Source organism: Bacillus rossius, chromosome 1 (genome assembly GCF_032445375.1).
Source record: "Bacillus rossius redtenbacheri isolate Brsri chromosome 1, Brsri_v3, whole genome shotgun sequence".
Classification (NCBI taxonomy): Eukaryota; Metazoa; Arthropoda; class Insecta; order Phasmatodea; family Bacillidae; genus Bacillus; species Bacillus rossius.
The window spans coordinates 214986587-214999752 of record NC_086330.1 but is presented as its reverse complement, the minus strand read 5'-3'; the positions used below and the strand labels follow the sequence as shown (position 1 = coordinate 214999752).

At 38.5% G+C, this 13166-nt stretch overlaps 1 protein-coding gene across 1 annotated transcript in view; it reads right to left on the bottom strand.

Annotated features, from left to right (window-relative positions):
- LOC134527278 (uncharacterized) overlaps positions 1–13166 on the bottom strand; it is a 466201-nt gene that overhangs the window by 144337 nt on the left and 308698 nt on the right. Inside the window, exon 5 of the mRNA XM_063359815.1 lies at positions 2955–3088. Within this exon, the coding sequence (XP_063215885.1) occupies positions 2955–3088 (134 nt within the window). The remainder of the gene's footprint in view (positions 1–2954; positions 3089–13166) is intronic.

Here is a 13166-nt window from a genome sequence, read left to right as displayed (position 1 = left end):
TACCATAGATGGTGCAGACCCTGATGGCGATGGCTGCACCTTATATCCAGCAGTGGTTTCGTCAGAAGAAAAGAAATAGGCAGGTGCTCTTCCATCGCTTGAATTTTCGTTAGCAAACTCGGAGACTTCAGTGTGCAACGAACGACCATTGACATGTTTGAGACGTCATTGCAAATATTGTGATGCATTATTCACCACAATTCAAGTGTTCGTCGGAATGTATGAAGTGGATGTCCAAACAATGCACAAAGAATACTGTTTCAGTGCAGCAAATGCAATAAACTAATTTGAAGACTAGATACCTTTAAAACGACTTTACAAAATCTGCTATGGGAAAGTTAAATGCAAGCAAAATAAAAATGGTTGTTGTTTTGACTCGTGTCTTGTACCAGCCACTGGGAGTACATAAGTGAGGCCCAGACGATGAGACCTTTGGTCCACCTTTGGCTGCGGTGCAGTGCGGATCGGCTAGTTAGAATTGTCTGACATAATAGTCTAGTATCTGGGTATTCTTGAGAACTCGATGACATTTAAACTATTATCAACGTCAGCCTGAATGGAAGGCCTACCATCAACAATGTAGAGCCCGATGCCAACATTGTTCTGAGCTCCAGAGATCCCGATGGCAACGAGGCCGACGAAGGCGCAGATCTTGTTGGCCTTGAAGAGTTTCAGGTTGTTGTTTCACCAGTCTTGCAATGGTTGTCAACAGTGCCAGTGACATTGATAACGGTAGCAGTAACTGTGACAAAATCAAAAACTCGAAAATTGATTACTTAATACACGATTGTTATAATAATCTGAACGCATTAAATATCAGTGCAACATGTTTGGTAGTCAGTTTATACACTACGGAATATTAAAAAGACACTTCTGGTTTTGCAGAGGACTGTTGGAACATTCATCAGAATCAAACTGTATTTTCTGTGACAAAACATTAGCCAATATTCTAAGTCCAAAACATCATAAAATTTATCACTGTAATTTTAATAAAATAAATTATTTATTGTGTGAAAATTGTGGTGAAACAATTAGTCGACCAGCTAAACTTAAAATACACATCAACGGTGTAAAGGACTCGCTTCATACTTTAAAAAGACAGTAGAACTCAAAAAATTCTGAAGTCTTTGATAATATTGTGGTTCTTTGTACATGTAGCAGTATAATTTTAATGAAATAAATATTTGTTTGTAAAAGAACTTGTGGTACCTATTTTATTTTTTGAATATGATACTTTTGTGATAAATTTATGTTATATTTAATCATATTACCTTTTCTTCATTGACCAAGAATCGAAGCAAAGATATGAATCAATCTATTCAATCAGTAAATTAATGAGTGATTTGCAAAATGAATTTTGGAATTTTCATTCAAATTCTAGCTAAATAATGACGAATTTGCAAGATGGTGGCCAAGACAAATTGTAAAATGGCTGATGCAATGGTATACTAATGGACTTTAGCAGGTAGAAAATAAACCAATATGACAGCAGTGTACTCTGCCAGATGATGTGTGTACTACGTGACACTAGTGCTCCTGGTAGCAAGTACTGAAAAAAATTACTGCCTCCAGTAGATATAAACAATATGGTTTCACTGAGACCATAATCCAATATAGTGGTCTTAAGAAGACGAAAACAAAATTGCTGCTGTGATATAATGCAAGATGGTGACATCCAACAGACGAAAATAAGAAGGCGGACGTGACATCATACTAGCTGCCATAATATATACATTTGTATTAGTGGTGGGATGTCAGTCTGTGGATGACCTTAATGGATGAAGGATCTGTTGGCATTTTTATTTTGTCCTCACCAGGTTGGAACCGAGGACTTCGAATGCTATATTGAAAATGTGTTTTATAATTAAACATTTATGAAAATTGTCTTTAAATAATTTAAGTTTTAAAATTATCCCATTTTCGAGCAAATAATTACAGATTTTCAAGGTGGTGGACGAGACATAATTTAAAAATGGTAAAATGTTTTTGTTTAAAATTTTTATTATAAATATTTTATATAATTAGAGATTTACCAGATGGTGGCCATGACAAAAATTGAAATAATTACATAATAATTGAAAATGGTGGAAAACTAAATACAAATCTTTTTTACATAAAATTCATTTTTTTTTGTGAATTTTAAAAATGTTTTCCTAAATTTTCCGATAAAAATTATGGATTTTTAATATGGCGGCCATTACAAAAATTCTGTAAAACAAAATGGGGGATGTAATGTCTTAATTCAAAATGGCGGAAGCTAAGATAGTGTAAAACGTAATGCCATATCCAAGGTTAAGGTCTAAGATTAGGTTCAAGGTCATCCAAGATGGCCGACGACCAACACCACACATCGAAACCAGCCGCCGGACCTACAATTATGCATTAAGTGCTTACAGTGAGGAATTTAACCACCTCGACTAACACTTGGCCAAAATTTCTACCTACAAACTATTACGAAAAGTGAGGAAAATCACTGCCATAATGACATTTTGAAATCTACCCGATCTTTTTACCTACCCCTTAAAGAAAAAAATAGGTTATTATTAATGAAATTTCCCACATTTAAATTAAATATTGTCTATGTCTTTCATACAAAAAAGAACAACGAAAATTATTACCCATAAAATAATTTGGAAAACCATCCTACCTTACATACTCGCCACTTAAAAAGGAAAAGACATTACCATTTTGTATTCGAATTACTCTCTCTAAAAAAAAGCTCCATTTCCACTATGTGAAGCCCGGGCAATACAGGATATTTCAGCTTACAAAGTTATATTTATAACTAATGTTTGATAAGTTTTTGTAATTAGGATTTTAAAACTATTTTAGTATAGGAATTAAAACACACACACACACACACACACACACACACATATATATATATATATATATATATATATATATATATATATATACACCCAACAAACAAACAAAAAATGATTTGTACTCACATAATCTGAAGATATCAACTTGATGAGGGCTTCCTTCGAGAGATTGAGAAAGGAGTTAGTCTTCACACACTCAGCAGCATTCTCACCAACGTACGAGATGCAACGTTCCACGAAAGACTTGGCGCCTTTGCCTCCTAGACACAACAAAATATCAAGACAATTTTGCAACAAAGAACTACATCGCCTTACAAATGTAGAGATAATAATATCTTCCCAATTAAATAATAACATATTTAACTGATAGAATCTGAGGTTGGGTCTCAGCGATAGTGTAGGTAAGCTGTTTGGGCGAATTGTCTCGGAACAACACATAGCATTGAAAAATATTATCCCGGAGTATGGGCTGCACACACAATCCATCTCCAAGGTGTGGATACATGTGCGACAGGGATGGCGAGTATTTTCAAAGTGTTATGTCATACTTATATCATAGCATTGCGAACTTTTCCAGCTATCTTGAAACTTTACATGATATTGACAAGTATACTTTGGGAACACAGGCTGAAAACCAGGTCCAATTTCGGAGTTTGTATGCACGTGGGTCTGGAAAAGGAGGGGGCTGCGAGTACTTCCTTGGTGACGTTAAATCACATTTCGGAATAGCGCAGTGAAATGGGCTAGTGACGTTGACAAGCGTTCCCCTGGAGAACAGGTTAAACACCAGATTCAAATTTGGGGCATGGTTGCACATGGGACAGGGGTGGTGAGTACTTCCTTGACGATATTACATCACACCATGGGAATAACATGTCAAAATGGGTCAGTTGTCTCGGAACTTTACGTGACATTGACAAACACTTTCTGAGGGCACAGGCTGAAAACCAGCTCCAAATGTGGGGCCTGTCTGTACGATGGACAAGGGTGGTAGTACTCCTTGGAAAAAAATTATTCAGACTTCTTGCATGGTGTGGCAAACTAGGCCATTAGTCTCGAAAATACATTGCATTGACAAGCACTTTCCAAAGTTCATAGGATTAACACCCGATCCAATCTGGAGCACATATACACATGGAAAAGGTGCGAGTATTACTTTATTGGCGAGGTTTCGTTGCACTAATGGATAGTATGGTGACCTGGGCCTGTTGTTTCGGAAATACACAACGCATTGACTAGTGCTTCCCGGGAGCACAGGGTGAACCATGTAATCAAACCTGAGGTGTGGATGGATGCAAGTGGGAAAGGGGTCTCGAGTACTTCCTTGGGTAGCCTACGTTACACTTTTGGCATAGTGCGGTGAACTGAACCAGTGGTCTCGCAATTTCAAATATCAGTGACAAGCATTCTCTAATAGCAAGGGCTCAACACCAGATCCAACTCCGGAGTACAGATGTAAGTGGGATAGGCTGGTGATTACTTTATTAGCGAGGTTACATCACCTTTTTGGCAGTGTGGTGATCAGCTCTTTTATTTTCAGGACACTTTACATTGAAAAGTGATGGGCTCAACTCTGGTACAGCTAGGTGATCTGGGCCTTTAGTCACTGAACCACACATAACTTTGACAAGTACTCTCCGGGAGCATGGGCTAGAGCAATGGATTCAACTCTGGGTCGTGAATGGAGGTAGGTTGCTGTCGGTGAGTAGTAAATTGGTGAGGTTACCTCAGTTTCCTGAAGTAATGTGGTCAACAGGGCTAGGAATTTTGGAAATACACATAGCAATGGAAAGTTCTCTCTGGAAAAATGGGCTTAAAATCGCATGCAAGTTCTAGGCGAGGTCTCAGGTAGTAAAAGGGTGGCGATAACGTCCTTCACGAGGTTACGTCACACTTCTGGCATAGCAGGATTGGTGGGCTTGCTGTTTGGAAAATATTCGTAGCATTGCCACACTCTCCAAAAGTATGGTCTGATGGGATCCAACTAGGGGGCGAGGATATGCACGGGACTGTGGATGCGAAGGCTCAGATGGTATTCTAAAAACTTACGTAATATACTGTGAGATATTTCCTTGGGTGAATGAATTCTATAAAATTTATCATCTTTTCTCGAAGTACGTATATGGTGTACCTGGGGAAGTTGTGCGGTGTACATGGGGGAGGTGCAACTTAAATTTTTTAGTAATTTTTATTTCGGATATTACAAATTTGGCTGTTTACATAATTAATATTTGGTATTTTTAATTGCTAATTTGAGATTTGTTTATAATTTTGTTTTGATGGGAGGCATCCATCCTTTACTAGAAGCTTTTATCGTAGAGATTTTTTATATTTAATTGTATTTGCTAATAGTCCTTTTTGTGATAAAAATTACTACATATGATTAATTTTTTTAGTTAATAATTCACAAACTAAGTAATAATGTTCCAAGCATTTTTAGATTTCCGCTTCCGCTAACCAAATCTTGAAACCAAATGAGAAGACCCACCATTTGTCAAAGCTCTATCAATCTCGTTATTTGTGAATCTTCTCCAAAAATATTTATCGGGTTACATCATAGGGTGTATCTCTTCAGCGTAAATTCCAGCGCAAATAGGTGTGTGATTCACATATTTGAGGTGGTATGTTCTAGGATTCGATTCACGAACATAAAACACATGGAAAATTTCCGAACTACAATCCTCAGCTAACTCTTTATCGATGACACGTTTCTGCTTGGGTAACACCTTATCATAATAGTCCCCACACATAAAAGAGTGCATTTACTTCACCTGGTGCAGAAGGAAACAAAATTGTTCTTGCTCATATGTATTGGATTATTAGCTCAATCCCAGTTTACCAGAAAGGCAGATATTAAATTGGACATTGCATCCCCCTTCACAACTGGAAAGCAGCAAAAAGAATACAGTGGCTGCCATCATATTGAATTTCGACCTATGTGATGTTAAGAATATAAAGGTTTTCTGTAATAGGCCTACTAAGTCATACACCAACAGCTACATGAACTGGGATTTCAAAAACGAACAATAATTGCTTGCCTAGAATATGTATGCCAAGTTCCAGGTGTACTATTATTAACATCACGCAAATCCACGACATGATCTCCAAACATTCAAAAATAATGTTCTAAGGTTTTCGTTCAATGTGTCCGATCAGGATGAAAAGCTTTCAAAAAATGTCATACAACGTTGGATCGAGCTTACGACCACAAGAAAAATTATCGCTGGCATGCAAGTCTATGCAATCATCCTCCATGGCAAGCTTGCTATGTACAGTTCCGCCACAAATTAGAGCAAATTTTGCTGAGATAAGAATATTATGTGTGTCTAAACAAGGTAATTAAGTAGGATGCAAACCTTCAGAGCTACTTCTCACAGCATGGTTTTATATTTAAATAACCAAGCATTACAAATAGATATGGTAACATTATAAAAATAATATTTCAACACATGTTGTCATCTTGAGCGCAAACCCTGGAAAAAGAATACTTATCTCACGAATAATATCCACAAGATATATAGACGTGGTGTGATGTTCAAATATTTTTTAATACCCGTTATCTTGCTCACCTATGCAAGCGTTACGGTGTGTGCGGCATGCAAAAAGCAAAAATGTTTGTTGGGGAGTTACTGCAGGCATAAAATTCACAACGTTGTACCGAAACAAGGACACGTGTGGTTTTATTATTGTTTATAATCAGTATTTAAGTTTTCAATTGTGTGTTATGATTCTGCCTGCTCCGGTATTGATACTGCCCATATCAACAACACTATTCATTCACCCTACTCTAGGACATATAATGATCGTTACGAGAGGCATTGAGGAGACCCTCTAGGGTGCAATGGAACAGGAAATAAAAAATCTTTTAATTTGGCATAATGTTATAAAAAAACTACCCCAAAATTAATGTTTTGAATTATAGTGTAGTTACAAGACTGTTTGTATTTTAATGATGGTGTGACTTACCCTAGGCGCCATGGTGCCTCTGCCACTAGCCAATCGGGGCTCGCCGTTTTAAAACTAATGCTATTAGGATTTTTAATCAACTAAAAGGGTGTGGAACATTTAATCAAAAGTGACATCACGGTATACTGAAGTGCCACATATTTGTAGAAAATAGTTATAATATTGATAGCATTCATCTTCCTATAAATGTATAGGGAAATTTTTGAATGTCTTGGCTATTTAAGGCGTAACAGGGTAGTATGAAAATGTATTGTGTATATAAGTGAATCCTAAGGAAGACAGCGCAGTAAGTCAAATGCTGTACCAGAGCATCGATGTTTAAATCGTATACCTGATGCTAAGTCGTTAAATTAAAACAGGGATACTTGAAACGCAATTTTCATTCATGTAATGGCTAATGCAAACTATTTACGCAAATAGGAAACTATTATATTCACACTGTAAAGTATAAACTGACCAATTATTTACGATTGTTAATCTTAAGCTCAGTGATCTCGAGTGGACCATTTTTGTGTTCTCGATTGAACTATCTAGTCGGACTAAATTAACATCACAGAACTTGTAGTGTTGTGAAAGTTCAACTGAATTTTAGAAAATATTATCTTTATACGGACAATTAAATTATGAGTTGCCCACTATATCTCCGGCGGAGTTATACAATATAAACTGACACAGAGTACTTAATGGTTTCTTTCTTTTACTGAAACATGTGATATTTATGTATTGAGTTTTATTTTTTGTTCTATCTGAACTAGAAGAGTTTTAAATCTCTTACAGAAAACAGTGCAACTGTGGGTAAATATTCCATGAAATTCCGTACAATTTGTACTATTTTTTATTTTGTGTGTATAAAACACTTATATATAAATCATTTAAAACCTTCTATGCACAGAAATATTTATTGTTTACTTTCAGATTTTTTATCCCCATATCTTGCCTCAAAGAACTTTCATTTGTCCTACATTTATATTTTATGCAATACTACACTACTGTAAGTTCCAGTTGTTATTGTTATTCGTAAAAAATCACATGCATTATAACAAAACCTGTCGTACAGGTTTTATGTGCTATCCTCAGTTATACTAACAAAAAGTGAAAGACCTGGAGGATGATATAGGCATAGCACATAAAGGGGAGCCCAGTACGTGGGGCCGAGTAAACAAGATTGTACAATCTTGCAGTATTTTTGTGTCCGTGAATTTTGTGGCGTGTTACACTTGTTACTTCACATTTGCCAAATACACGTCTCTACCAACGACGTATGCTTATGGTCTACGTAATTAGGCTAAGATCCACTCTGATATGGTCAGCGAAGCAGACAGGAGAATCACCGACAATGACACTTTGTCAGCGTCTTCAGAGTTCATGTGTTCACCAGATGGTCTGATGAATGTGAACCGTTTGTTAACATCACCCCCTAGAACAATAGATCTGACACGGGCGCATTCGGACAGCGACACGCTAGAAAATAGTACCCCAGACTACTGAAGTTACTACTAGGCAGACGTAGGTACCAGTGAGCATCAATTTGGACAGATTATATGTGGATTCTATGATGACAGAGACTGCGCATATTGCTTGTCCTAGCAGAGTGACAGGCCCCCTGCCCCAAAAGGACATTTTGATATGAGACATCTAGAGCAGATGTTTCTGAGTCTAAATGTAGACCTGAATCAGGTGCTAACAATGCTCGGCACTGTGCAGTCAGACCTCACCACAAGTTTTGACACTGTACAAGTAGACCTGAATCAGGTGCACACAAGGCTCAACACTACAGTCAGGACTGGATAACATTGAAAAAAGGTTGCAAACTGATCTCAACAGCCTGGAGGGCCGATTAGAGACTCGGTTTAAAGAACAACGCACAACCTTGGAGGTCTGACCAAGTGACTCAATGACAAATTCGAGTGGAAGAGCATGTAGGCTGTTAGTGCAAGGGGTATAGGAGTTCGAGACAAATGCAAGGCCACAGTATTAATTTGTATTTTTTTTTGTCACAACTATATCATAGAATCAACAAATTGCCATGTAAAAATTAAATTACAACTTTTTTAAAATGGAATTAAACTTTTAAACATCCTATATAGTAGTATATAATAGTATGTCCGGAAACAGGCGCCAGGCGGTGGATTGAAGATTGTCGGTACGCCATCTTGGATTCTGACGTCACGGCGGCCATATTGGATTGTGACGTCACGGCGGCCATCTTGTATAAGCGTAACGGGACACAGTGTAACGGGACACAGCGTAACGGGACATAACGTAACGGGACAAGTAGATCAAGGCGGCCATTTTGGATCCGCCATCTTGGATGACATCATTGTGTTCTAGAAAATTCCGGTGATGTGTTTTCCTCCATTTTGAATGATGACGTCACCGTTGCAATTTTCGTTACGGCCGCCATCTTTAACTTTTTTATTTATTATCCGATTTTAACGAAATTTTTTTTAAAATTTATAAAAAAATTCACTTAATAAAATTTTAATAAATTATTAATAAAAAAATTACTTTTTCGACACGGAGCTCGGAGTCCTCGGTTCGAACCCGACAGAGACAAAAAAAATTAAAAAATGACGACCGATCCTTCCCCCGCGGTGGACGCAGGCAGAATGAACCCCACCACTTTTACCAACACATATACGAACTTAACCCCCCCCCCTTTTTTAATTTATTATTTTTTTCTCGCACATGAAGATCCGCCCCTCCCCCACCACCCTTTTGTAATTTATTATTTTTTTTATCTGTGAAAAAACTTTGTAATCAAAAATAAATAAAAAAACCTTATAAGGTTTTAGATGATAAAGTATGCATTAAAAAAAATTCTACGTCTATTTGTCACAAAGAAGGTACTCGGTAGGGGAGAGGAGGAATTGAGGTAAAAACTAATGTATATATGTATGTACGATTACGTAGAAAAAAAATTTAATGTTTGTGTTTTATCATAATAATAAATCCTCGAGTCACTATACTCAATTGTTTTTTTTTATATAATCTTTAAAACTTTATACCTGGAAAAAAATTATACATCTTTATACTTGTAAAAAAATAAATTCTTTATGACTTTATACTTGTAAAGAAAATTAATTCGTTATAACCTTATACTTGGAATAAACCTTTTCATTTCGTCTTTATAGTTAAAAATATTAAAAGTTACTCTTAATAAAATAATTTTTGTAATATATTGTTAGCAAGCGGCGACCAGCACACGTGTCCTGGAAGAGGACATCTGGTCTGTGCCCCCAGCGCTGTGTCCCACGGTCCGACGAGCGGCATGGAGGGGGAAGATGCACCTGCATGGGGCAGGAGTGAGGAGGAATCATATTTCTGCAAAGTAAGATCTCCACCACCTCCCACCCTGCCACCACCGCCGCGATCCCCCCCCACCACCGCCACGGGCGCTGTGGAGGGGGTAAAAGCCACGACAGTCGTCCAACGTCTTTCGGCCGGGACGGTCGCGCTTCTTGTACGCTCCCCGCATGACGCATATATACACGTACAGAAATAAATAAAAAATACAATTTATTACATACAAAGATTTATTTATACAAAATATGTTTTACACACAAGTTTTTACACAAACTCATAGTTTTAAAATATCCTTTTCATCAATCCACGAGTCAAACTCTGGTCCATGATGCAACCATCGTATTAATGCCTTACCCTTCTTATGCCGTAACACTTTTTCAACGAGAAAAGTATCTGGAAATTTAGTTTTCATAATTTCTTCTCCATAAAACGCTCCTTTTATACGTTTTCCTTTCAGATCCTCGAGAAAATAAGTATGTGGATACGTATTTTTTATTATACATACACGAAAAAGTTCACCAGTCCAATTCCCCTTGTAAGGCCTGTGAAAAATTCCGCGATTTTTCGAAATCCGCACAATGTCGCCGATATTCGCTTTTTTCTTTCGCGAATCTAGTATATTCGTCTTGGAGTTCACAGTTCGAAGCAGTCGATTATCCTTTACGTCCTTCGGCTTCATTTTCGTGGTAGAATGCACAGTAGAATTGTATTCTCGCACGAGTTTAGGAAGTAAACTCAGCCACCTGTAATTACCGTTCGCTGTAAAATTCCTATACAGTTTATTCTTCATCGTACGAATCACACGTTCTGCCATTGATGCTTTGACACCGCTAAACGTAGAATAATGCGTAATGTCAAACTTTTTCATTAGTGCCTTGAATGATGCATTGTAGAATTCTTTACCGTCGTCCGTCTGCAGTAACGAAGGTCTTCGTTTATGTTTCAAAATATTCGCCATGACACTCGTAACTTCCACGGTGGTTTTCCGTTTTAAGAGTCTAGCCCACAGGAACTTTGAATATGTGTCTATGACTATGAGAATGTACCTGTAGCCCTTGTTCACACGCGAATATTCGTACATTTCGAGCAGATCAGACTGCCAATTGTCGTCCAATCTTTTTCATTTTGATTTTTCGACGTGGATAATTACGTCTTGCGGGTTTATGCAACTCGCCCGCAATGGCAAACTTTGACATGATAACTATTCAATATAACCCGCTTCCCGTAATTCTTCAAGTATGGAAGTGATTTCGTTGCTGTGCGAATTATTTCCCACGCTCTGAGATGCCTGCTGCAGTCTAAGACGATCAACTATTTCATTGGGGTCGTCATAATATACATAGTCCAATTTTCTACCAGTGTCTAATTTATAAAGTCCGGCCCCTTCGATGTCTAAGAAAAGACTAGCTATCAAAGGATATTTCTCATGTTCATAATCTTTGAATCGACCCGTTTTCGGGTCATTTTTCGCGTAAACGGCGTTGGAAGCATCCAGCAATCTTCTATATTTTCGCAAATCCACCTCTGAATATCGCCGCGGTTTTTTACGAAACAAAAGTTCGCATAATCCACGAGTAAGTTTTATCACCTCTTTTCCACATTCAATATTATCGCCGGATACGAAATGTACTTCCTTCGAACCAAGGACCCATTTACTACCTCGTTTATGCACGCCATACGTCGCGTCGCCGTTTCGAGGCACAGAGGAGGCCAGGTACTCGCTAGCAAGAGGACCGACTTCAAACCTTTTTTGTTTCGAGGTTTCTTCCTAAGATTCGACCGACACGAACTTCGTCTTCGCTAGTAGATACGTTGGAATCGTCTGTTAATTGTGGACTTCGCTTTCGTTTGCCCGTGGACGTAGTTTGCGGCTTTTCTTTTACTTCGATTTTAGTCGGTTTCTCGTTTTCGACGTCCCCTCGCCTGGCTATGAAACTATCCAGACGGGCACTCAAGGGCTTCAACTTTTCCTCTCTTCGAACCTCGTCGCTTAATCTGTGTTGCTTGGCGAGCAAGTACTTTGTTCGTATGGCCTCGATGACATCGTGCAGTTGCTTAGCCAAATCGGTGTTAACATCCATACTGTTTATTTCGAAGCACCTTTAGACACCAGACGTGAATTAAGTTTTGACAGAAGAGACTTTAGGTCGTCGCGTCTTTGTGCATTCGAAACTTCGATCATGTCGCGAATTCGAGAATCCGAAGCTTCCACGCGCTGGTCTATGGCTACGAGGTACACTATTATTTCGTCTTTTGCTCGTTTTATGTCTTGGCCAAGTAGCGAAATGTATTTACGTATTTCATCATCGTGTTTCACGGTGCATAGTTCGGTACGCGGAGCTCGACTGCTGCGTCCAAATTTAGAAATGCTATGATTCATGTTTGACGATAAACTGGTCGAAGCCTTGTCTGTACCTGCCCTTATATAGTGGCCAGTCCTTTACGATGACTATGAATCCGTGTTCATCTTTCCAACACAAGGAGCACATGTCTTTGAATTCCTGAAACGTCATGTCGGTGTTTACGTGATCGTCGTAAGCGTGGCATAAATTAAGTTCGTCCATGCGAAACAAAACTATGACATTCGCATTATCACGCAGCAAATGTTTGGGTATTCTACCGTACGTCTGACACAGGTATACGCAGTCTACCTTGGCGTGTCTGCCCATGGAAAAGTACTCTTGTATTAGGCCTTGTTTCTCACAAGCCACATCATCGAACACAAACACGGAATTAGGCTTTGCTTCGGCGGTAGACACCACATCGGTATTAGCGCTAAACGGAAAATACTCCAGACCATCCACCGAGCGAAGAACAGCGGCCAAGCGCTGGTACTTTGGCTGTTGCAACGACTTGGAATACAAGTAAACGTTCTCGAACCGAAGACCATTTGGCTCCTCCAGTAAACTCAGTAAAACGCACGTCTTGCCACAGTTGGACGGTCCCGCTATGATGCAACGTACGGTGGACGATAATAATATACCATGTCGTGATTCACGACCGATAGTTTCATCGTCCTGCGTAATGCACACTGGCAAACAAATGTCTTGCTTGACTACCTCCATC